Below are 27,606 nucleotides of genomic sequence, written 5' to 3' on the forward strand. Positions count from 1 at the left end.
ACTATTAAGCATTTACAACATTACCATCCTGGTTTCCCTACAGTAATTATCTGCCCACATTTCAACCCCTCCCCCCTCCCTCCCTCCATCATACCTCTCTAAATAATTGGCAGGGGAGCTGTTTCCCCCTGTAATATTGATCTGATCAGACTCTGCTCCTCTCTCTCCTCTCACTTGTGCTCATGTACTGCTGCCAGCAGTTCATAGAAATGTCTCCATTGATTAGTGCTACTGTTAGCATCCAGCCGATCAATAAATGGAAATCAGGAACAGGGACAGTAGTGTTTTGGTCAGAGAGAGCTGTGTGCTCTTCACCTCTTCCACTTGATCTGTGTGTCTTTCCTCCTTTGATTTCTAACACGTATATAAATGTGTGTGTGTTTTAGGTGCTGGTATCAATCCAGTCTCTGATACTGGTGGCGGAGCCATACTTCAACGAACCGGGTTACGAGCGTTCCCGGGGCACACCGAGTGGAACGCAGAGCTCCAGAGAGTACGATGGAAACATCCGGCAGGCCACCGTTAAGTGGGCCATGCTAGAACAGATCCGCAACCCTTCACCCTGCTTTAAAGAGGTTAGATGTCATCCATCACAAATACACAGACGCTTATCAGCTCATGTAAGGGTGCCAGAGGTTCATGCGTTCACATATAGACATGCAATATTTTGAGAAAAAAAAATCTATATAATACAATATATGTATACATATATAACGTACAGTATATACAACAAATGTTACATGTATGCGTTACAGTACCGTCTGTAAGTAAAAAATAAAAGTAAAAATTGATGTTCTTTGCTACAGGAATAAATAACATTTTAAAATAAATTTAAATAGAAAACTGATTTTTAGATGGTAATATTTCACAATTACTGTTTTTACTATATTTTCGGTCAAATAAATATAGCCTTTGACATAAGATGTTTATGAAAGAATCCTCAACAACCCCAAACTTTTGAATGATATTCTGTATTTATATACATATATAAACCGCCTGAGGTGATTTTTGTCCTGTGTCGGCAGCACATTTTCAGTTGTCCTATATTACATGCGCTTTTTTTTTATCACTTTTAGATAGATAATGTTCCTCTCCACCCCCTCATCTTCTCCCCTCTTTGTTTTTGATTTCCTTTTGTCCTTGATATGGCTCCCACCACCAGATAACAATCATCCATATGTTCAGTGAAAAGAGAGGGAGGAGGAGGAGGATGAGCTGCCTGAATCAGAATATAAATGAGTGAAAAAGGATAGGAATCATGCTAACCCAAAAGTGTGCACTCATCTAATTACCAAACGTACACTCCATAATGAGAACAAAAGCATGCATTGAACTCTAGGAATATAGGTCATGCGTGTGTATATGTGAATGTTCACTCTCTCAAACTGTCATGTGTTTGAAACATCAGGAGCTTTTCATTTAGAAGTAGCCAGATCGGACTACATGGCATCACAAGTAATCATCCGTCCATGTCATCTTAGGTCTAGTATGGGTATTTCAGCTGGTATTTGTGAGTTTGATGTCATGCCTTGCAGCTGCTTCGCCACCTCAGGCAGTTATGAGGCTGGTACATTACCTCTGTATCCCACAATGGACACTAAACAGGCTGTTGCCATGGCAACCAGAGCATTGTTCGGAGGGATAAAGGGCCGTGGGGCTGTCGTTTGGGCAGAACCGAGCCAGGCTGGGCATCGACCGCCATAACACAGAAGCTAGTACAGGACTCATACTTACTGATAAATTATGTATTGGCCAAGACGGAATATGCATAATTATGTCAAATGGATTTAAATCTCATATTAGTTACTGAATATTTAATGAAACTAGACAAATGTTTAATAAACAAACATGCAAGGAGCTGGGGATGTATAAAATGTGTAGACTGTGTGTATGTAGACTTAATAAGGTATTGAGGGCAGTTTGAAAGATGGGAGTTTTAGGATGAAGGGAAGAGTGAATTTGTCTCGTCCCCTCAGACATTTGCTTTCAGCTCCTGTAAGAGACCTGTGACGTCGTCTACATGGTGGTGGAAGTTGGTTTGCAGAATCTTAAATAGCCTAAGCTATTTAACATTTAGGTCGTGTGTCCATCAAAACGTTTTTTTTTTTTTTTTCGCTGCTAGCGTATTTTTCCAGTTGTTTTCAATGGGAGCGCCGTGTTTTTAAAATGGCAGGAGTGTAAGTGCTGAAGCACTTGCTGTTTTTTGCCGGTCGCCAAGAGTTGAAGAATGTTCAACTTTGGGTAAAACGCAGCGCTCATCACTGTCACTTTGTACCCAGCTGTCCAATCACAGTGGAGGAGGGACGGGACAAATACAACATCGACCAACTGCCACATTCTGCTTGTACAGTGTCAACAAATGACAACAACAAGTATAATAATGGAACAAAATAAATTAAAACAATAGCCAGAGCCAAATACTTTACATTGTATCGACATTTTATATATAGAAACAGTACAGAAACATACTATCTGTGAAATGAGATACTAGTAACACTTCCATGGATATTCCGTTAACAACAAGCAAACCGTCTCAACTGGGGAAAAAAACGCTGCGCTGCCGAAGTGCTCACAGCAAGGCATTTTCAGCAGAGCACCTAACGTTTTCCATTAGCATGTTGCAGCCATAAATATGTAGCACAAGCAAATGTTAAAGTCCCTGTAAAGTCATTTTAAAGTATGTGTTCTGAGTTTGTCACACTGCAGAAAAATGTGTTATTAACCACCCAGCCAAATTTGAATGATTAAAAAAATCTGCAAGTAAATGAAATAAGTTAAAAAATAGGCAGCGCTCTCTGCTCTCAAACGCTGGGGGCGTGTCCGCTGTCGGCGCTGAAACCACGCCCACTCGCGAGAGCTGCAGTCTCAACTGACTTGTCTGAGTCAAACATACTGATGCATATAAAAAGAATCACGTTAGAAGGTTGCACATTATAGCAGAGTTACTGTGGACTACCTACTAATTATAACATAAGCAAACTCGGCAGCTTACACTCATTGGTGGGCACGAACTGCCGACTGTTGTCGAGTCGACAAATGACGGTGCCGCGAGACGGGAGGATGAAGGCCGGGACGGGAGAGACTCTGTCCGGCCCCATATATCATCGGTTATCGGTGGGGCGGGAGGGGGGCCGAGGTAGGTTCAGTAACATTCACCAAAAACAGCGGATTATCTGTGAATCCCAGCTGTCTGATGAAAGTTTGTAAAATTATCCGGTGTAGAACGATCACATTAGAATCCTTCATATCATCGTTTTGGGAAATTTAAACAAGGAGACCGAGCATATTGTATATTATAACAACCATGTAATATGCATTTGTGTGACGAAGGCATTACTAGCTAAATGTGCAAAGGGCTATATAACTGTAATGACACTCGAGATTGAGCGAGAGAACCGCTGTAGCGTTAGAGGCGGCGCCACGCTCGGTGTGTCATCGACAGTTATATAGTGTTAGGGGCGGGGCTATGCTCGGGGTCCAAGTGCGTCATCAGACCCCCGTTTTAGCTCCGCCCAAAAAATCCTGAGCAGAGACTTGGTAAGCATTACACAATTCACAGTCTTTGTAATGTGTATCATCAATACATTTGTAACATTTATAAAGTGTTTAGAAATAATTCTCAGAATTGACTTTAAGTAAAAATTGTTTTTTAAAATTAACAATTTAATAAATTTTATACCAAAATACCAATTCTTTGTGTTGAATGAATTTTAAGTATTTAAAATCAATGTTTACTGGCACAAATATGTAGCACAAACATGTTTTGGGTAAAATAGTTAATTATTTAAAAAAAAAATACAAATTTTATAAATACCAATTATACCAAAATACAAATTCTTTGTGTTGAATAAGTTTTAAGTATTTAAAATGAACATTTGCAAGCACAAATATGTAGCACACACTCATTTTGAGTGAAAGTTAATTTTGTGAAACTAATTTTTCACAAAATTTTTTTTACAATTGTAGTACATCCACACAGGTTCATACACAATAAACAGCAGAACATGTAGCTACAGTATCTCACTCACACACACACACACATAAAGAGCCAGTCACGCAGGGTAATAAATGGTGGGCTGTTGACGTCAGAAGAGGGAGAGGAAACACACACAGACACTCGCTTCTGCAAAACAACCTTACACCGTAACTACGCTCGTTCATTTTCTTTTAAATGGCATTTCTGTTTCTAACACTTTTTCATTTCTCTCCCTGTCTTGCTTTCCAATATCATTACAGATGTTCCCTTTGGGAACTGAATGAATATGAAACACACGTGGCATTATGGGAGAGGCTGAAACAGTCACATGTCTGTGTGGTTGACCTTTGTGTGTTTGAGAGAAAGATAGATTTATGAAGGATGGATGAAGCGAGACAGCAAAAGAGAGAGATTTAAGGCCGGTGATCTGAGCCGGTGAGGTTGAGCTTAGAGCCAGCGAGTGATGTGCAGTGGCCGCCGGGGTTTCCATGGCAACAGTGGCAAGATCATCGATCACATGCACTCATTCCTGAATCCCTCTCGCCTGCGCTCGGTCTTTTCCCCACTGAAGTTTGATCCCAACAGTGTCTCGCTTTTACAAGCAGGTTAAAGTGCACGTCTTAATCCTGGGAGAGATTGTGTGTGTTAGTGAAGACAACAGGTGGATTTTGCTGAAGCTGTTTATAAGGCTGTTTTCCCGCTAGAGTTTTTGGTGTGGATTTAAGAGTATTCAGCATTTGTTCAGTTGCTGTGGATAAGCTTTTTTGTTTGTTTGGGATTCTTTTTATTTACAGTTAAAAAAACAAGTGGCATCTAAGGTTACGTTCACACTGCAGGTAAATGTGGCCCAAATCAGATTTTTTTTTTTTTTTTTTTGGGCCACATGTGACTTATATCTGTTTTCCCCATGACTGTGTGAACAGTACAAACCACATGGAATCTGATCATTTCAATTCCGATTTGTGCCACTTCCATATGTGGTACTAAATCCAATACAGGTCAGATGTTTTGTAATGTGACCGCAGTGTGAACAGTTATATTGGAATTCATGCAATTTTTACGTCACTCAAGATCAACATTCGTCACCCTTCTGAGCTCATGGGAGTCTATTCAAAGATTTTACGTACCCAATGATATCAGGACAGGATGTCAGTAGAAGGGCAGTGATGTGTCACTCAGAACTCATAAGTATTACAGAGACGGCTCTATAATACAAGCAAAACATGAGGGTTTGTATCATAAAAGTTCCAAAACTATGCTTTCTTTTGTCACGTCGTCTTTATTTTTCATATTGCCTGCGCATTGTTTCGCTGGCTTCCGTGGCAGATCACACTACAAATAAACACGTAATCGCTTAATTTCATGTCGTCTTTGGTTATGACAGCGTGCTCTGTGTGTGTGTGTGTTGCCAAGTCCTCGATTTTCCCACAGAATTGGGTTACTTTTTCATTGTTGCCACAGGTTGTTTTGCGACTCCGTGGGTCAAGGCGACCACACTAACGCGATATTTAATGCTTAATTCTCAATTTTTGCTCAAATATGATTTTTTTTTTTTTTTTTTGTATAGCTGTTCACATTGTTGTTTTAAATGAGGCCAATATCAGATTTCCAGTGTGAACAGATCATGGTTCTGAACTGACCTGCATGTGCAAAAGAACAATACAAATGGAGCTGCCATGTTTTTACCACAAAATCCACTAAATTGCTTCTCAAAACCAGCCCAAAAATAGCACAATCGCGTTCCATGGGGTATCCTGGTAAAAATCGCATTCCGGGGGTTAAGGCTCGCAGTGTGAATGTAGCCTAAGGTTTCCAGAATTTTCCGTTTCAGACATTACAGGATGGTATTTTGCTAATTGTATAGTTGTTAGTACTCATTTGTAATATAGTACTAATTTCAATTAATTTCGAAGTTTTCAATGGCCTAATGTTTTGAGAGTAATCACATAAAAATATTTTTAAAACATTATAACTTTATTTCTCAAAACATTACAACATTGTTTTTCTCAAAACTTTGCAAATTTCTCAAAACATTGACTATTTTGCAAACCACGACTTTATTCTCATAACATTACAACTTTATTCTTGAAACATTATACATTCATTTTCAAAACATTGCAAATTTGTTGTCGTAGCATTCTGGCTTTCACCAAAAAATGTTTTTGTACAATTACAATTTTGCTCTTAAAGCATTATGAATGTTGCTCAAAACATTACAAATTTACTCTCATAACACTGACTTCCCCAAAACAACATTTTTGTGTGAATTTTTTTTTCTCATTTTTTTTTATACCATTAAAATTTTAATCTCTTAATGCCACAACTTTATTCTTGCAATTTTGTTGCATTTAATATTGCAATGTTATGACTTTGTTCTTGAAATGACACAAAATGATAAGATCATAAATTTAGTTTAGATCATAATTCTGTTTAATATTTTAAAATGTACTAATAACCATAATCATAACACATGTGATACAATGGGAATCCATTTCAGGTCATACACCTTTTTTTTTTTTTTTTTTTTTTTTTTTAAGCATTTCAAGCATTTTGTTGCTGTTTTAAGCAACCTAAGAAGCAGTCCTGACGTCTGGGGAAACGACTCTGAATGGTGTTAAATCAGGGCGGTGTGACTGATATTAACAACTCCTCATGTCTGCTGTTTAATACACAGTCACTCTGCATGACATGTTTAGAAAACAAAGTGAGATGGAGAGAAGATGCAGAATGAACGAGTGAGTCAGCTCTGGCCTTCGGTCAGATTCAGAGTACTATGAGGAAGTGTGTGTCTGTGTGACCTCGGAGTTCTTCTCTTTCCTGCCTATGGTCTTTGTTACTGAAAAGGTCACTTAGTTTGTTCGTACTAACATGCGCGGACAGGCAATGACTGCTGGTTATCTGTGCAGTGCGATCTGTCATCTGCTCTTTATGAATCGAATAGGTCACTGGAGTCTCAATCCGAAGATCAGCAGATTGTTTGCTAGTGCTACTAAAATTGGATATGAGGTTTGCGTTTGATTTATGGGCTCTACAGGAACTGATATACAATTCCCTTTTCCGAGAACACTGATAGTGTGTGTGTGTTTTTTGGGTGTTTTTTTTGTGCACTAACCATGTGTGTATACGTGCAGGTGATCCATCGGCACTTCTATCTGAAGCGAGCGGAGATCATGGCCCAATGCGAGGGCTGGATCTGTGATATTCAGCAGTACAGCAGCGATAAGAGAGTCGGCCGAACAATGTCTCATCATGCAGCTGCACTAAAGGTACTACACATTTGTCATACGAATGTAACTTGTGGCATTTGTTGTGTTTTGGGAACTGATTCCATGTGTTTTATGCAGAGGCACACAGCTCAGCTCAGAGAGGAGTTGTTGAAACTTCCCTGTCCTGAAGGCCTGGAGCCGGACGGGGAGGAGTTTTCCGAGAAAAGCACCTCGCTCATGGTGAAAGAGCTGCCCGGTCAGGACGCAGAGAAGCAGACGGACAGCCCAGACGCCCACTGTAGCGACGGCCAGCTATGATCCTCCTCTCCCCCTGAAGCACCTCCCACCGCCTTTGACTATCCATTGATATTGAAAAAAGACTGGATGGCTTTGGTGATTAAGCCATCTTTTTGTCAATATTTGTATGTAAGAATCTAATTATGTTATAGCATAAAAAGAGAGGACAGACAAAACAAAATATGAGGAAATGAATCCGCTAACACCCACCGACACAAGACGAACCGCTGAAATCTATGCTGCGCCCTGAAGAAAACAAAGGAGATGAGAAAAGATCTTTTTATTTACTTGTAAAAGAGTATAAACTTTTTTTTGTGCTTTTTTCTTTATTTTCCCAAATTGTTAAATAACCACTGATTGATATGTTATTAAACTTGTTTATGTAAACAAAATGAAAGATGAAATCACAGTATATATAAGGGAACTGCCTTTAGTGGAGAATGTTTACCAAATGTTCATTTATCTTTTTTTTTTTGTTTTTGTTAATTTTTTTTTTTTTTTCTTTATTTTGGACTGTTAGTGCAAGGACAGTTTGTAAGTGAGAATATACTGGTCATTCTTTAAGCAAACTATTTAAAAGAAAAACTTAACATACGCTCCCATACCCACTCTTGAGTTCCCACAATCCTCTGGTGACCCTCTGACAGTGCTTTTGGTTTCTACAGACTTGTGTACACTTCAATAATAAAGCCTGAAACGGACGTTCAGAAGTACTCTGATGACTGGATGCTCTTGTTCAGGCTGATCAATAGCACGTTTTATTTTTTGCCCTCTCTCTGCTTTTAAGTGCAAGTTTAATAAATGCAACCTGTTTTACTTTGCTTGGAAATATTAATTAATGTGATTCTGTAGATTGCAGATTGTGGTGAGTGTGTGTGCTTGTGTAAGCAGAGTTCACTTTATTTTCTTACTTTCTCTTGGTTATGATGGAGGCTGGGCGAGTAGTCAGTTTTTAAATCACTAAGAGTAAAAGTTTCTAAAAAATGTATGAGATCAATGAGATCAATTGAACAGTATGCATACAGTGCACATGCACATTTTATGAATATGGAGGCCTTGACCTTCTTAACTGTAACCAACAGTTAAAATCATAGTATTTCATAATTTTAACTTTATCTGTTTAATTGATATTCAATGTATTGTAGTGAAATTCTTTTTAAGTAATTTTAAATACCAAAAAAAATCTGCACTTGTCCCTGTTAACCCCAAGATTTTCCATAATTACAAATGAGGTAACATTCCTTAAAGGTCCCGTTCTTCGTGATCCCATGTTTCAAACTTTAGTTAGTGTGTAATGTTGTTGTTAGAGTATAAATAAAATCTGTAAAATTTTAAAGCTCAAAGTTCAATGCCAAGCGAGATATTTTATTTAACAGAAGTCGCCTACATCGAACGGCCAGTTTGGACTACATCCCTCTACTTCCTTCTTTAATGACGTCACTAAAACAGTTTTTTGACTAACCTCCGCCCACAGGAATACACAAGAGTTGCGTTTGTAGAGTGTGTTTGTCGCCATGTCGTCGAAACGCTGTTATTTTCATCCCGCAGTCCAATCACCGGGTCTGATTCCGGCTCAAACTGATAGGGTAAAATTAAAGACATGTTTACAATAACACTGAGCGCGTGCATCTCCACGTTATGGTAAGAGGCGTGACCTTTCCGGGCAAGGTTCGCTAAGCTGCTGTCGAATCACAACACAGGAACCGCTGGCACAATTAGAACTCGTTACGTATTTCTGAAGGAGGGACTTCATAGAACAAGGAAGTCATCAGCCCGTTTCTATGACAGTGGAAACAGCGGTATACAGATAAGTAAATTATGTGAAAAATACTGTTTTTTTTTTACACGCAAAACATGAACACATGTTATATTGCACACTATAAACCCAATCAAAGCTTCAAAAAAACACGAAAAACGGGACCTTTAATGTACACTACCGTTCAAAGGTTTGGCGTCTGTGATGTCTGTGATACTTCTATCCAGCAAGGATACATTAAACTGATCAAAAGTGACAGTTAAAGGATTAGTTCACTTTCAAATGAAAATGATCCCAAGCTTTACTCGCCCTCCAGCCATCCTAGGTGTATATGACTTTCTTCTTTCTGATGAACACAGAGATATATTGATGAAAATCCTGACGCATCCAAGCTTTATAATGGCAGTGAACAGGGGTCACGGATATGAGCTGAAGAAAGTGCCTCCATCCACATCCATCATAAACGTACTCCACATGGCTCCAGGGGTTAATAAAGGCCTTTTGAAGCGAAGCGGGGAAAAAAATCTATATTTAAAAAGTTATGAAGTAAAATATCTAGCTTCCACCAGACTGCCTTCCGTATTCAAGCTACGAAGAAAGTGTAAACTGGCATCGTGTTAGTTACGCTTTTTCCGTAAGTTGAATGGGGAATTAGAAGGCGTAGGATGTAGCACAAGCTTTTTGAACTGCAAGAGTTTTACACTTTCTTTGTACGTTGAATAAGGAAGGCGGTCTGGCGGAAACTAGATATTTTACATCATAACTTGTTAAATATGGATATTTTTTTACACCAACGCATTGCTTCGCTTTAATTAGGCTACTGTCATTTTAAGACCAGATCCATGGATGTATCCTTTTTTCACCCACCGGTTTACGTCCACTAAAGCCATAACCGACTGTATTTACGTGAAATACTCCAGACGATGGACATTTTGAATTAGGCTAATTTTCATTTGAAAGTGAACTAATCCTTTAAGACATAATGTTACAAAAGAATTCTATTTTAAATAAATGCTGTTCTTTTGAACTTTTTATTCATCAAAAAAAAAAATCTGAAAAAAATTGTATCATGATGTCCACAAAATACTAAGCAGTACAACTGTTTTCAACACTGAAAATTTTCTTGAGCACCAAATCAGCATATTAGAATGATTTCTGAAGGATCATGTGACACTGAAGACTGGAACACACATGAAGTAACATCATTTGGGCCCTTTCTATTTCATTTAGTCTAAATTTGCATTTACCATTAATTTTATAATTGCATCTATTGTTTTCTTTTTAATTTACTTTTTGTACTTTTAACTACTTTTGTACTATTATTTTGACAATGTTTGATGTTTATATAATGTTCAATGCTAGAAAAGTACAAAATCACACAAATCCGGCTTTAAACTATTAAGACCTAATTGAATTGTTGGGTTTCAGGCCCTATTTTGTACCCTGTTTGAGGAAAGAGCCATGTGCGAACTATTGCAATTTAGATCTGTTGATTTAGTTCTGAAATTCATCCATACGTTCTTTCCCTAATTGAATGAAAAAACTTTTATTGTTCAGACTGGCATCATCACGTTTTTGTCTTGAGATCATCTGAAATGGAATCATCTTCAATTTTTCATAAAATCTATGTAGTTTGGATCTCTCTCGAGCCTTAGTAAGAAAAAAACCAAGAAAACAGATGCATGCAGAGATGCACTCTGTTAGTCTAAATCTCAGCATTTTAGAAGAGATATTGATCAGTCTCTGAGCGTTTCTCATCTTCAGAGTGGCAGATATGTAGGAATCCCACTGAGAAACAAGAAGGAATGAAGGTGTGTGAGCGTAGCAGCCCATCCATTATTGATCGAGTGTGTTTAAACCCAGAGTGTGATTGTGATCCTGAGAGCTGAGCAGTCATGGCTTGACATGAGCTTGTATTCGCACACGTGTACACGCTCCGAGCCATTTGATGGATTCTCCCCAGCTGGCTGTAATTGCAAGGTCATGATGTTTTTCTGGGAGCCGTACGTGAGCAGAGGTGCTGTATCTGTCCTCTCTCTTCTGATTTATCATGAGGACACACAACCACGTTTTCAGCATTTTCCTGCATTTAAGATCTGATTGTCAAATTGTAAATAAAACAGAGCTGTTGTTCTCAAGGCTAGTATCCATCTTTTAAACTAGCTCAGTGTCCTGTTTCTGTGTTTAGTGCGCATGTTCACGGGTAATATAACGGCCTGATCACGTGTGTTTATTCGTGTGTCATTGTTAGCTGTTTTTGAAGATGGATTCATGTAGCCGCTCAGAATCACAGGTAAAAGAAAAGTGATTCAACTTTCCATTTTATTTTAATTCTTTCTCATTTTAGCTTGGCATCATCCTTCCATCTCTCTCTCTCTTTTAATAATTTCATAAATTAACTTAATTGACATGATTAGACTATAATAATGTACACTGTCACAAGCCAATGAGTGCATTTACATGTATGTTATCTTACAACCAAGTATTGTTAAAAAAAAAAAAAAAAAAAAACTATGTGTAAGGACATGTAAATGCATTAAACTGTGTTATTTTACCAGGTGAAGGTCATAAACGGTTTTAGCAAAACCACATCAAAACAATCAGATATTTGCCCATTACCACGATTTTGCACAGAATAAAACTTCTTTAATGCAAGTGTTTGGCAAATGTCTGTTTACATTTTGATCAAACTCAAGAACAAGAAAAAGGAATTGTTATGCTCAGTATGTCTTCAGATGCGTGGAGCAAGAAAATTTAAGTTTGTGCTAGGATGTTGTTGATGGTTGCCATGGTGTTGCCATGGGGTTTCTGTATTGTCCAGAGTGGTTGCTTGGGCTTTGCTATGACATTGCTATGAGTTTTTTTTCTATGGGATATCTAGTATAGTCTTGTTTGTTGCTAGAGCATTGCTGTGGATTTCTGACTGGTTGCTAGGGTGTTGCTGTGGGTTTTCTAAGGTGTTTTGGGGGCTTCTAGGGTGTTTCTATTGGATATCTAGTACATTCTGGTTTGTTGCTGAGGAATTGCTATAGGGTTTCTAAGACTTTGCTATGGGTTTTCTAAGGGGTTGCTATGGGATATCTAGGATGGTCTGGTTTGTTGCTATGGGGTTTCTAAAGGTGATGATACACAGGGCAATGTTAACTTTTTCAGCAATGTTCCCGGGCAATTTTGCAGAGCGATGTTGTTTGGGCATTTTCCCATTGAGAATGGGCAACAAATTTCTATCTGGATACTTTAGATCGAAATTTGTTTACTACTCTCAGTGGGAAAGTGCCCAAACAACATCGCTCTGCAAAATTGCCCGGCAACATTGCTCAAAAAGTTGCCCCGTGTATCATCACCTTAAGACTTTTCTACAGGTTTTCTAAGGGGTTGCTATGGGATATCTAGGATGGTCTGGTTTGTTGCTATGGGTTTTCTAGGGGGTTGCTATGGGATATCTGTGGTCTGGTTTGTTGCTATGGGGTTTCTAAGATTTTGCTATGGGTTTTCTAGGGGGTTGCTATGGGATATCTAGGATGGTCTGGTTTGTTGCTATGGGGTTTCTAAGACTTTGCTATGGGTTTTCTAGGGGGATACTATGGGATATCTATGGTCTGGTTTGTTGCTATGGGTTTTCTAGGGGGTTGCTATGGGATATCTAGGATGGTCTGGTTTGTTACTATGAGGTTTCTCAGATGAATTGAGTCGTTGCTATGGCTTTGCAATGGTGTTTCTAAGACTTTACTATGGGTTTTCTAGGGGGTTGCTATGGGATATCTAGGATGCTCTGGTTTGTTGCTATGAGGTTTCTCGGATGATCTGAGCTGTTGCTTGGGCTTTGCAATGATGTTTCTAATGTGTTACTATTGGTTTTCTAGGGTGTTCTAGATGGTTACCAGGGTGTTGCTATGGAATATCTAGAATGGTCTGGTTTGCTTTGGGATCGCTTTGGAGTTTTTAAGATGGTGATTCTGAGTGATTGCTATAGGGCTATGCTGTGGCATTTCTTGGGTATGGTTATATGTTTTCCAGGATGTTCTGGGTGTTTGCTAAGGTGTTGCTATGGAATTTCTAGGATGGTCTGGTTTGTTGGTAGTGTGTTGATATGGTGTTTCTAGGGTGCTCTGGTTGGTTGCCAGGGTGTTGCTAGACAGTTACTTACTGGCAAAAGAGTTTCACGATTCTGGTTCTTATATATGGCTTGGGTCCTTCCTTCAACATTTTATTTTCCATCAGGTAAAAAGTCCAATTGGTTATAAAAGTGTCATCACAGCTCAGTAAGCTGCATTGGTGTGAGGTATTATTCATATCCATAGCACAAACAGGAAAGAGTTATATGCCGGTTTACATAGAATTAGAAGTTTGTTCTAATCCCTAACCATAAGTATGTGCAACAGTATAGTGATGCTTGCCTCAGCAAACACTATTAAAAAGAAGATAAAGAGAAAAATAAAAGCTTCAGATCTGAGGGGATAGTGAGAAAATGTTGTAGAAATGACGAGTTTTGTATAATCTTTTATGAGGGATCAATAAACAACCGCTGCTGTGTTTTTTTCTTTGCAGTCTGCACGGATGTTTTCTTTCAGTATTTTTCTACGGAGTGATCTTCTTTCTACCTTTATCTTTCAGTCCGTTGGAAGCTATTTCCTCTGTCTTCTCCTCCTCTCCTCCCCGGGGTGGTGTGTTTGAGTTGGAGTATGGCTCTTTGTGCCCTGCAGGTGTTGCCTCTGTTGTGTGGGACTGGTGACACACTTCCCTTTGTTCTCCTAACAAGCCGCAACAGTTGAAGATGCGGATCCAGGACCTTGAAAAATGGCTTCAATCATTCGAGAGCCGGTGTGCAGTTGACAGTTCAGTAAATTAGACTCCAGTGGCCACCGAGATAAATCACTGTGAGGGACTAAAGACGTCCCTTTGCATACTTTTTCACGACTCCAGCAGCTACTTGGAGGTCTGAGCCCATCGATCGCTGGTGTAGAAATTCACACAGTGCTTAAGATTTAAATAATGCAGATTGGGAGGGAAAAGCGAGATGTCGGAAAAAAGAAAGAGCTACATTCTCAAAAAAATAACAGGCAGTGAGAATTGCTGTGCTTTCATGAGGCTGTTGAATCATTTCAGTGTTGTTTTCTCTTGTATATGAGGCTGAGTCACTGACAGTCTCCAAGAGCTGTAAATGGTACACAGAACTCTCCCTAAGTTAATATGAAGGAGCTGAGGTATATGCGGTCCTCACTGTGACCTTTATTAAGAGTGATATGAGACATTTCATGTTGCCTTTAACTGCAGACCAAGTAAATTTACTTCACTTCACTTTTTGGAGAACCAAAACATTTTTTGAGTGCAGCAAGAATAGTGTTGAGACAGAACCATTGCCTTGCAGTCAACACACGACACATTGAGCTTTGTGCTTGTGCTGTTGACATAAGTTTAAATCCAGATTTAATTTCTTGATCCCATTACCACCTTACTGTAAAATCTTCTTTTTTTTTTTTTTTAAATGTGGTTGGCAAAACTACAGTAGCTGTAAATATATGGCAATATGTGACAATATTAATAAAATCTGCTTTGTGCCTTTAAAATATATTGATAACCATTCATAATAAAATAGGTAGTAAAAACAGAAAGCCACTTGCTAAATTAAAGCAAAAAGCCCCAAAAATAGGGGCTTTCCATGAACAGTGTTTAATAAACCTTGAAAATAGAAAATGCAAACTGTTACAAAACACAGAAACTTATTTGAAACTAAATAACAAAATTAACATATAATGTTAATAATTTACAACAAAAAGAAAACAGATTGTAAAATATGTTACATCATATTTTCATATCATCTTATTACATCACTCATATTTTTTGTTACAATAAAAACCTTTAACAATAGTTGTCTGCTGAAGTACATTTTGTTGAATATAATACATTTAAAGTTTAAATACATGTTTTGTTACATAATTTTCACTGTAAATTGTATTTTATAATTTTTTTACTTGTAAATAACATTTTATTGTAAAATAAATGCAATATAATTTCACTGTATTGTATATTGTAACTCACAGACAACTAATTAACAGGTTTTATACTGCATTTTAATAATAAAATTTATATTATTTATTTATGGTGAATTTTTTTTTCTGTCCTGTCTCGACCTTTAACATACACGTACACATACACACACAAACACACACGTGCATCTCTCTCTCTCTCTCTCTCTCTCTCTCCATATATATATATATTTATATATATATATATATATATATATATATAGAGAGAGAGAGAGAGAGAGAGAGAGAGAGAGAATTCAGTACTCATTAACGTCAAACAGACTCTGTCAGTTCAAATTCTAGTCTAAAAACCTGGCATATATCTCTTTAACCTGGCATACTCATAACACATTATCACATTTCTTTAATTCAAATCCGTTAAAGGATTGTTAGGCTGCATAACTTAGGTCAACCAGAACCGTGAACACTTCCAATAACACCCGATATACTTGTTACATCGTAAGAAGAATGGCATCTACGCTAACATTAGTCTCTCTGTCTCATCCTTATCCCGGGATTACTGTAGTCAGCCGGATCCGGGCCGTATCTAGATACAACCTCAATGCAGCCCTGAATGTCAACAGAGACCATGTCAACTACAATCCCCTGTGAAGACCTCGTCGACACGTCAGCCATTGGCACAGATCCTCAGCAAAGCCCACAAGAACCAGACAAGTCCTCTGCACCATGCTTTGCTTTTTGATTTCTGACTTGTAATGCAGCCTGAATCAGCCTGAATTTGTTGGCCAAAGGGGAACTGGCCCCAAGACTGAGCCTGGTTTCTTTCAAGGTTTTTCTTTCCATTCTGCCACCAAAATGCATAAGGCTACCAGACATAAAGAAACCCATAGTTCACAATGCATTATTGTTGTGATCCTACAGCCAGGCATTTCTCTAGGCTAATGAGTGTTACAATACAGCCATATCTCGCCTCTTTAATTACCTTTCCTTACTGCTCGAGAGAGAGAGAAAGAGCGATTGAAAACAGCTATAGAATGTAATTAAGTGGAACTGACAAATTGAAGTGCACTTTGTTAGAATCAGCACAAAAAACAGCTTACACTAAAACAAGAAACATGCAGTCATTTAATTAACAAACATTTCCTATACAAAATGCATTTGACTTTTAATGTCACGTTTGATGTAATGGGTCGACATTTCCATCGCGGTCATTTCACGTCTATACGACACATCATTATGCATTTGAGTGTGTGAATGTATTTTCGACCTGTCCTTGGGGGTTTATCCTGACACACACTCACACAAACACACGGCCCTCTGCCACTCCATGTAATCAAGACGAATCATCTGCTTGATTTTTATAAAGAGAATGACCTTCTACTACCGCCAGAAGCATCAGAGGCATGAGAAAGACAGAACAGGAGGATTCCAGGGGGTCAACGGCTCCCTCAGGTTCTCTTGCGCTAACAGTCATTTGGTGCAGATATAGACCTTATGTAGCCCCGCCACTTTTCAGCACTGTGCTCGTTGTGTTGTCTTCTGGTTTGTATTTCCATAGCATGAAGGTAAGTTCTTACAGATTTCTGAATGAACCGCTCTTTTTGAAATCTTCTCGGTCTGACATTTGTTATGACATCCGCTTCAGACATTACAATATTCATGATCACTTTCGTTAACTAATTACTCTTCGACAGCCAAGCCATAGAAATATACAGAGCTACCGCAAAAACAGAAGTTCAAATGCAAAATTCTAATGATGGCTGCGCGCTTGTTGCCAGCTTAAAATAATTAAATGCTTTATTAGTAAAAGGGACAGATATAATTAATATGTGAAGAATGATGAGAGGAAAAGCACTCACTGACAGAATAAAAGTTTCTCCAAAGAAAGAGAAAAGAATCATCTTTGGCTCTGTCTCACTCTTTCAGCATTGAGTTTATTCTTTCCTTTTTTTGGATTAAATAGCTTACAAGTTATTTTCTATGGTTAGCACAAACACAAGCTAAAAGTTTCAAACTTTTTAAAACTCCATTGTAAATACAACAGAGCTGTAACTGATAACAAAACAAATTATAAGTATATAATATAGGCCTATTATATAATATGAAATATTAGTGTATCCTAATAGTATACACTGCCCTCCAAAAATTTGGAAACACCTCTGGCAAAGAGTGCTTTTGGACAATATCAGCTTAAATCCTTATCAATTTTTGGTGCAAATACATTAAAGTAACTTGACATTATCATTGAAGACCAGCAATAATAATTTTCATTTTGATTACATAATAATGGCAATATATACATGTCAAAGTCAGACATGCCCCTTTGCCAGCTGTGATGCCTGGTTACTGGTTTAAACTTGGCCCAGGTTTGTAAAAGATTTTTGGGTCAGCACACCTTAATAGCCTCAACAATTGATTGTCAATTAAGTTTAGAATACAATGAACCAATTAGAACCCAGTTTAGGTCAGAGAGCTGCTAATGGTGGATTTTGATGAATCGAAAATTTAATTTTTTTCTACGTATAAACTAGACTGGGTAAACCCAGCCTGATCTACCAGCGGTTTGATTTCTCCTGGCAACTCAGTCTGGAAACCCGTACATTCATTTCTGCTGCTTCTGTTACACTTTTGCGGGAACCAATCACAGACTGGCTTTATCCACCTTGCTCGCTATTGGCGGGTATAAAAAGATGACGATAGAGAAGCGACGGCAAGCACGACCGTCAATCCAATTCCTTTTAACCTCTCGACAATGCTGAATGACTTCTTTAGTTTAGCAAACAAATTGCTCGAGTGGGTGTAAATACCACTCACTTTCATGTTTTTTTGGACAACCTGCAAAAATCGCTCGATGCCATTGCTGCTTCTGCAAACCGCTGATCAATGCTACAAACCAATACAAACTAAACTTGTCTGGAGTTTTCGCGTCGCTCTGCAAAGTACGTCACCCGGATCATTGATCTGATTGGTTGCAGGACTATCCAGTTGCGTGAATAATGCTCATTGATCACGCCTCTTGTGCAGTTAAAAAATACATAGCAAACTCCCCAGACCAATGTTCAATTTTAAATTGAGCTTGGTCTGGTGATAGCCAGACAACGTATAAACTGTTTATATAATAAAATATGTTTTCGTAGTTTGTGTTGTCCCTTATCAGTGCAAAATTATCACAAATTAAAAAGGATTCATGCCAATATTGTCCAAAACCCCACTTTTCTAGGGCGTTTCCAAACGTATGTATGTGTGTGCGTGAAGGGCAGTGTATAAGTTTGAGTAGAATTTGATGAATGAATGCTGCAAGGCCAGAGGTGAAAGGTCATAACATAAACAATTTGATAATTTTGAATAAAAGTGAATAATTCCCTTTTTGTGTGTTTGTTTAGATATTCTGGACATGTTGTATTTGTCTATTCTTTACCAGAGACAAGTCAAACATAAACAGAAAACGATAGAATGGTTATTCAAATCGGATATTATTTCACTCATGATTTACTGTAAACCTAACACTGATTTTACGTTGCGTTCATTTCAGCGTCTGGTAAAATGTCGACGCTCCCTTGGCGGCGCTGCCTTATTAAGTATCCCATAATGCACCACGTTGCTGTCATGGCTGCTCACTGATGACACTTACAGCACATGGGCAGAAATCAAACACATCGGAGTGAACACACGAGCCCCTCGCATCTCACGTTCACACAGAGCAGGTCTTGAGCGACGTGACGCGTGTTTTATTTCTCAACTGAGAGTTGACGAGGATGATGATGCTGCAGCTAGAGGCGGCGGTTCTGGGCGGACTGAGTCCGGACTGGAAACAGAGCGGCTTCAGCACCGCAGGTAAGAGACAGCGGCAGAGCCCTGTGTAAGAGATCTTAGTAATGTGCTTTTGAGATGATTATCATGATGAAATTGGCTGATGTTGATGGTTTCGTCCACCTATCGATAATAACACGGCTTTGATCTGCTCGGTTATTGTTGTGGATGTTTTTCGTTCTAGTTGATCATTGTTTGCTGGACGCAGCAGAAACTCTCACGTGGTTTAAATGTGCCGCATGTGTATTGAAATCTCCGCGCCGCACGGACGCACGGGACTGTGTCCAGACAGACGTGAATTTCCGCTGGCTGTGAACCGAGCGGCATTTGAACGCGATCTGGCAGCATAACTTCTGTGTTTGTGTATTGTCTGATTGGAAGGTCAGTGTGGGCAGCTTTAGCGCATCGGACACCTGGACACATGAGGATAGATGCCCGTGTATTCTGTTGATGTCGAGGTGAGCATGTGCATGAGAGAAAACGCGCTGTTATTTAGCTCACAGGTTTAGAACAAAGCCAGGCAGCACCTGCCAACCGTGCATGTACTCCTGCGTGTCCGTGGTTTTTAGTAGGCGTTCACACAGGACGCGTAAATAACAACGAGGAGCGCAACACATTCAATATTTGTTTTTTAATTAGCGGAATTGATTTAACTTTTATCCTTAAAATTGTCATGATAGAATGTTGATTAAATGATTGTTCCTTTTCCGAACCTGCTGATGCGGACGGAACGGAACACCGTACTAAATACACGGACAGTGTTTCTTGCTCTACTATTCAGAGTCACAGCAACACCACTACAGATTCTACAGCTCGAAACCTTTAGCAAGCATGTAGTCTGATACTCGAACGCATGACTTTAATGAGCCGGTACTTCTATCGAATCTAAACCATGCAGTGTAGTTCGATTGCGAACGGATGAGTCCGAGTCGGTTCTAAATGACGAGTCTAGTCCGATTCGTCATAAGAGTCGATTCTTTTAGTGAATTAAGCAAATACATTGTAGTTCCTGTTCCGAACAAATTACTCTTTTAGCCGTTTCTTTTTAGTGAATCAAAATACAGTTTGGCTACTGTAGTCTGATTTCTGAACAAAAAAGAATTAAGGGTCGATTCTTTTAGTGAATCAAGCAAATTGAGAGTGTGTCTCAATCAGCTTCCGAGCTCCTCAATCAGTATATTGTGTACAGGAATCCAGGCACTGGTAATGACCCTCCCTGGTTCACTACACATTGGGACTCTACTACGTACAACGTTGTAGAACGTAAAGGCTGATTTGTACTTCTGCGTCGGACCTATTCTGTAGCCTCTATGCCGTAGCCTCTACAAGCCGTAGGCTATATGCCTGGTTTCATTTATACTTCTGTGTTGTCCGTAACGACGTGCAGTTACACATGCAGACCGCTAGTAGGCACTGCCTACGAGCATGTTGATGTAACCCACAGTATCAAGGCAAAAGCCGAAGAAGCAGATTTTTGCGTACGTTGATGGAGAAACGGCAGCAGTGATGGTGGCAGATAGAAAGCGGCTTTTGTTGCGCCTTTTAAATATCGAAGAACCGATAATTGATTCATTAACTGTAGTTATGTCGCAAACGGAAATGCAACGCTATTGAAGATTTTTTTTGACCTGAGGGAGGGGTTCTAGCAGACCAATCGCAGCGCTTGCGGTCGGCGTAGAATTGACGCGTTGTTACGTTTTTGGAGAGGTGCACGTTAGGCTACATCTTAGGCTACGCATGCTACACAGCCTATGATGTAGCTACGGTGTAGGTTGTTCAATGCAGAAGTATAAATTAGCCTTTACCTGCTATGGCCCTGTCCCAAAAATGGCACCCTAAACACTCGCGGTCTTCCTACGAGTCCTCACATTTGTGACGTAACGCTGCTTTGACTGCCGGGAAAAATTCTGCTGTGGAGCTCGCACCAGGCTCTGTAAAAGCGCGCATCGAGGGCATAGGGGGCGCTCGTGAGCACCCTTCTGCAACCTAAAATTGACAAATGGGACACCTTATGGTCTCATGGATTTAACGGACATGCGCTCGCGGCAGCCATTGTACGTCCGCAAGACCTATCAAGGGCCTATCAGAAATGTGACGTAATTTCCGGTAAGGAAGCATAGTGAGCATCGATGCGGCCTGGTTTTTGCAGTGCACTGTGGGATTTTTTTTTTTTTTTAAGGGAGCGAACGTTCCAGTAGGGCTGGCCGATATATCGCATGCGATTGTCACGCGCATTTCGTCAGTAAAGCCGGTTCCCTGATTACCGCTAAATCGTCATCACCTGCTTTCAAATGGAGCGGCATTTAATAGACAGAGCCGTAGATCACTGACAAGCTACGCAATATCGCATTCATTATCGAAGGCGATTCATCTGCGATATGAACGCGATATTGCGTGGCTTGTCAGTGAACTACGGCTCTGTCTATTAAATGCAGCTCCATTTGAAAGCAGGTGATGGCGATTTAGCGGTAATCAGGGAACCGGCTTTACTGACGAAATGTGCGTGACAATCGCATGCGATATATCGCCCAGCCCTACATTCCAGTGCGCTGGAAGGATTTTGTGATTGAAAGCCCTTGAGTACCTGATCAGTGCTCTGACTACTGAACTGACTGACTTCGTACTGAACGTGTAGTTAGGTTCCCGAACAAATGACTCTTTTAGCCGATTCTTTTTTTTTAATGAATCAGCCAAAATAGGATGCTTCTTGAACAGAATGCTGCAAAAGATTGTGATTGGTGATTGGCGAAAGCTAATGATTCACTTGATGCAAAGTAAGCCAAATGAAGGACGTGAAAAATGAAGGTTGCCTTTAAACGATCCTTCAAATTGAAACGTCCTTTGACAGAGCTTGTTGATATTGATGAGGTCTGCAGCCTTCCAATTGAGAAGCACCTGCAGTCTGATTGATGAAGAAAATAGGCATAAGAGAATGAATCTAATACAGTGACTCAAATACAAATGACTCTTATGAGATGTTCTTTTTAGGCAATCAAAATACAGCGCAGCCAATGTAGTCTAATTCCCAAATGATTGACTCTTATGAACTGGTTCTTTTAAGTGGACCACAGCATATAACGTGACCATAAACATGAGCGTGACAAGTGTAGTCTGATTCCTGATTGAATGACTCGAGTGAACCAATAACGCCACAGAGCGCTTGTCATGAATCGGTTGGAACAGTTACTGAATTTATCTGACTTGCTTACTGAACTGCAGGTATTTCGTCATGTCTGACTGAAAATGAACAGAGATCTGTTACTCTATCACTGACGGTCTTATGATGTTGTTGGTTATTAGTATTTAAAATAGGCTACTACTTTAATTATACAAGTCGTCTTTAAAACGCAACACTGATGGTGTGAATGTGATGCATTGGCCACAGTGTACTTAATGAGTACAGAGGGAATGCAAGAATGCGTCCTTGTGTGAACACCCCCTATTAGTCTATATTATAGGATTTCATTACTGCTTTATTGCTTGCTTCTCATTTCATACATTATCTATCGCCCCCATCTCTCTGTCAGTTTAATGTGCTGTAGTTGTATGACAAATAGCTGTGTATTATGTATATTGTAACTGTTCATTTGAATACATCCTACCTTGCATATTTCATTCCTCCCATGTGTCCCTTTCTCTCATGAACATCAACCTCAGGAGTAATTAATGTGTAACTCACAGGAAATGTTTTTGAAACGTGTCGATCTGATCTGCAGTAAAGCTATTTCAGTCCGTCCTCATTCAGTCACATTTATTCACGCCAGTTTCTCCTCAGAAGAGATCAACGATAGCAAAGTATTCTTCTAGAAATAGTGCAGCTTTCTTCACTTGTATCAGAGGTGGCACCATTTTGTATCTGCAAAGTAATCCAAGATCTAAACTCGATTCAAGGCACTTTATACTATAATCAAATAAGATTCTTTTTAATTCAGTGTAGCTCTCTATGTATAATGTCCTCATGGGTTTATTATAGCCGAGGAAAGAATTTGGCAAATTTGCAGCATCGTTCACCAGAATAGTGCTAAAAAGTAACTGCAAGTTTGGTATAAATAAACAGTTTTTCTGAGTGAGAGCTTTTTCAGGTTGGTTCTTTGTGTACAATGAACTATTTAATTTCACGGTTCACACATTCCATGCAGGAGTATTGCTGCTGCTCTCCTTTCTGTTTATGGGTTTCCTTTTTTCCCCTCTATTATGCAAGTGAAGGAGCAAATGTCTGAAACTGAATTTGAGTTTTATCCTGATGCCATGCATTTTTATAATTGCACTGTGAAAAATATCCTGTTAAATTTGTGGTAAAAAAAAAATGGCAGCTGTGTTTACCAGAAATTCTATGAAATCTGTTTATTTTTTCTAAAATTCCATTTTATTTGTTTTCCAAATTTTTTTTGTTTGAATTTTTTAGTAATCAAAAAGTATGTCTGATTTAATTGAAATCATGGAAAAAGTTTAACAAAAATTACATGTTTAGGGCCCTAAACAAAAAATGTTTTTGTCAAACAATGTGGTGCACATTGAGTTTTACTGTTAAAATTAAAAAATGGAAGAGAACTTTAAAGGTGCCGTAGAACGTCTTTTTAAAAGATGTAATATAAGTCTAAGGTGTCCCCTGAATGTGTCTGTGAAGTTTAAGCTCAAAATACCCCATAGATTTTTTTTGTATAAATTTTTTTTAACTGCCTATTTTGGGGCATCATTAAATATGAGCAGATTTAGGCTGCGGCCCCTTTAAATGCTCACGCTCCCCACCCACGGAGCTCGCGCTTGCCTTTAACAGCATAAACAAAGTTCACACAGCTAATATAACCCTCAAAATGGATCTTTACAAAGTGTTCGTCATGCAGAGTGTCCAATCGTGTAAGTATGGTATTTATTTGGATGTTTACATTTGATTCTGAATGAGTTTGATAGTGCTCCGTGGCTAAAGCTAACATTACACACTGTTGGAGAGATTTATAAAGAATGAAGATGTTTATGAATTATACAGACTGCAAGTGTTTAATAATGAAAATAGCGACGGCTCTTGTCTCCGTGAATACAGTAAGAATCGATGGTAACTTTAACCACATTTAACAGTACATTAGCAACATGCTAACGAAACATTTAGAAAGACAATTTACAAATATCACTAAAAATTTCATGTTATCATGGATCATGTCAGTTATTATTGCTCCATCTGCCATTTTTCGCTATTGTTCTTGCTTGCTTACCTAGTCTGATGGTTTGGTTGTGCACAGATCCAGACGTTAATACTGGCTGCCCTTGTCTAATGCTTGAACATGGGCTGGCATATGCAAATATTGGGGGCGTACATATTAATGATCCTGACTGTTATGTAACAGTCGGTGTTATGTTGAGATTCGCCTGTTTTTCGGAGGTCTTTTAAACAAATGAGATTTATATAAGAAGGAGGAAACAACGGTGTTTGAGACTCACTGAATGTAATTTCCATGTACTGAACTCTTGTTATTTAACTATGCCAAGATAAATTCAATTTTTAATTCTAGGGCACCTTTAAGGAATAATCATAATTTTGATTATTATTATTATTATTAGTAGTAGTGTTATTATTACATTGAGACACATCTAAATTCTACTGTACAACAGTAATATATTTGTCAAGTTGAACCAAACTTATTTTGACGGGTTGCCGTGAAGATCTTTGAGTTTCTGTGTGTTTGATATGGCGACAGTTTTTCTCAAATGAAACGATAAAATGCTCATGAAGTGACTCTCAGAGCGGCTCTGGAGATGAAGTTCATGCATTCAGAGGCTGCGAACACTGCGAGCGTCACACGTGCTTCAGTGTGTATGTGGTAAATGAAACTGCGCGTCTGTACCATTCATTCACACAGAGACACGCAGAACACGCGGGATTTGTATTTAAATAGTCTTTTTGCGGCTTAATGTTCAGACACTTGTCTGTATTGCGATTTGATTTGTGTACTGAGCTTTTTATTTATTTATCAAAAATTTGACACATCTGCGTTATACAGTAAATTCTGTTTTTATGACTGGATTCCACGTTTTCTGCAAATCATAGGGCCCTATATATACTGTATATGGTGTTTATAGTATACTTTATGGTGACGATATTTCATGTATTACGGGATGGTATATTGGTGCCTGTATATTTTACTTAACTTACCGGTATAACAATATATTTCATGAAGTGATTGTTAATTTACCAAAGTAATTGAATACCAAACTCTGCTTTTTACCTTAAGGGGTTAGTTCACCCAAAAATGAAAATGTCATTTATTACTCACCTTCATGTCTTTCTACACCCATAAGACCTTCGTTCATCTTCGGAACACAAATTAAGATATTATTGATGAAATCCGACGGCTCAGTGAGGCCTCTATAGACAGCAATGCCATTGAAAATCTCAAGATCCATAAAGGTACTAAAAACATATTTAAAACAGTTCATGTGAGTTCAGTGGTTCTACCTTTTTATAAGTGACGAGAATACTTTTTGTGCACCAAAAAAACTAAAGACTTTTCAACAATCTATATGGGCTGAGTTCAAAACACTGCTTCGGAGCTTTACGAATCAAATCAGTGATTTGGAGCGCCAAAGTCATGTGATTTCATCAGTTAAGCCGTTTGATAGGAGATCTGAATCACTGATTCGATTTGTAAAGCTCCAAGGCAGTGTTTTGAATTCGGCCAATCAATACCTTTTATGGATCTTGAGATTTTCAATGGCCTCCATTGACAGTAATGCCTCACTGAGCCATCGGATTTCATCAACAATATCTTAATTTGTGTTGTAAAACGATGGTCTTACAGGTGTAGAACGACATGAGGGTGAGTAATTAATGACATTATTTTCATTTTTGGGTGAACTAACCCTTTAAAATGTACTGAGAAAGACAAATGATGAATCAGAGTTAATTGCAAGTGGCTTGTCCATAAAACATGGTCAATACTAAAATATGTAGATTGTGCACACTGCACAGGGTCATACCACACCATCAGGGAAACCACATGACTAAATAATGCAATAAACATTTTCCAAATAACAGCAAATGTAAAACAAATACTCTAATGTAATATACTGATAACAAAATTGAGAAACTAAAGTCTGTAAAAATAGAAAAAAAAAATTTCTGTATTGAATTTTCACAGGTGTTTTACTTGTATTTTGAATTATGCATTGTGAACACACACCTAATGCTCATAGTTGAGATCTTATTAAAGAGCTTGAATGAACAGAACAGAATGTTCTTCTCTCGTTTCAATTTTAAAATATGACAGGTGAGAATCGTGTTTCTTCTCTTTGAAGCACTGGCACTTCAGAAATTAGTGCTAAAAAGTGGCTTTTGGGAACAAACCATACACGCATTGGTGTGTCTGAATGTATATCTTCAGCTGCTCTCCTCTTGTGTGTGTGTGTTCAGATGGAGGTTCGTTGCTGCAGTTGGTGTGTGAGGGAGATTTCGAGGCTGTGCTCTTCAGCTCTGCGGTGCAGGGGCTGCTGGGAGGTGCTCCTGAAGAGGGTGACAGTATTGAGGCCTATCTGGAGAGACAGGTGCTGTCTTACCTGAGCGATGCCACTGAAGACCAGAGGAGTGACCGGTGAGGATTTAAGACATATGGCTTTCTTTCAGTTTTTAACTGTACTTGCAGAAACAACACAGCTTTTAACTGTACTACTGAACTATGAATTTCACCATAATGAGAAATATTAATTTACATTCTTTTTGTACTCTTAAATGCTGCAGGCACATACGTGTTCTGTGTTTAAAACGTGATATTTAAGTGAGTTAATTTCATTAGCCTACTTAATTTACTTTAATGTAAATGAGTACAAATTTAATTAGTGAGACTGTTGTACTATTCATTTAAATTACGCTACTGCCTAAAGATATCCTCAGTTAGATTCACTCATTGTTAAATTTTAGGAGATTTTTTTTTTTCTTTCATTGCAGCAGATTTACTGTTAAATGGCACCATTCAAATGAGTTCTGTTGTACTTACTGAAATATATTATTTATTCCACTATTGAGATTGTAAATACAACGTTTCTGCGGAAGATTTATTGATGGGCAATTTGTAATAAATTTCTTTGTAAGATTACATTTCAAAACTCTCTCTCTCATATATAATATAATATAATATAATATATATTTATTACACACACGTGTGTGTGTGTGTATATATATATATATATATATATATATATATATATATATATATATATATATATATATATATATATATATATATATATATATATATATATATATATAAAAAATATGGGCTGTCAAAATGAATATTGTATTTAAATTTTTTATTCTAATGGATTAAAAATCTTTATTAATGCAGTACTGATTTTTTTTTTTTTTTTTTTTTGGGTCATCCTTTGGCTGCGCTACAGTATATGATCATGCTATCATTAATTAAAATGCTATTAAACCATTCAAGCACGATAAGAAGCAAAAAGAGAACTCAAATCTGCACTAGCGTGCTGCGTGTGAAGCGGCTCTCTGTGAACAAACACCCGAAACACCCGAAATGCCCTTTATAGTGTGTTTTTGCATTTTCATGTCAACCGTTTTTTTTTTTT

At 38.4% G+C, this 27,606-nt stretch overlaps 2 protein-coding genes across 2 annotated transcripts in view; both read left to right on the forward strand.

The window, feature by feature from the left end:
* The window catches only part of birc6 (baculoviral IAP repeat containing 6), a 114,880-nt gene extending 106,580 nt beyond the window's left edge, over nt 1-8,300 (forward strand). Inside the window, 3 exon segments of the mRNA XM_048191151.1 lie at nt 387-575; nt 7,108-7,242; nt 7,321-8,300. Of these exon segments, the coding sequence (XP_048047108.1) occupies nt 387-575; nt 7,108-7,242; nt 7,321-7,500 (504 nt within the window). The 3' untranslated portion in view covers nt 7,501-8,300.
* Nucleotides 8,301-18,798: 10,498 nt separating this feature from the next.
* The window catches only part of ttc27 (tetratricopeptide repeat domain 27), a 106,808-nt gene continuing 98,000 nt past the window's right edge, over nt 18,799-27,606 (forward strand). The window contains exons 1-2 of the mRNA XM_048191153.1: nt 18,799-19,056; nt 26,438-26,615. Coding sequence (XP_048047110.1) covers nt 18,978-19,056; nt 26,438-26,615 — 257 coding nt within the window. The 5' untranslated portion in view covers nt 18,799-18,977. The remainder of the gene's footprint in view (nt 19,057-26,437; nt 26,616-27,606) is intronic.

This window comes from Megalobrama amblycephala, linkage group LG5 (assembly GCF_018812025.1).
Source record: "Megalobrama amblycephala isolate DHTTF-2021 linkage group LG5, ASM1881202v1, whole genome shotgun sequence".
In the NCBI taxonomy this organism is placed as follows: domain Eukaryota; kingdom Metazoa; phylum Chordata; class Actinopteri; order Cypriniformes; family Xenocyprididae; genus Megalobrama; species Megalobrama amblycephala.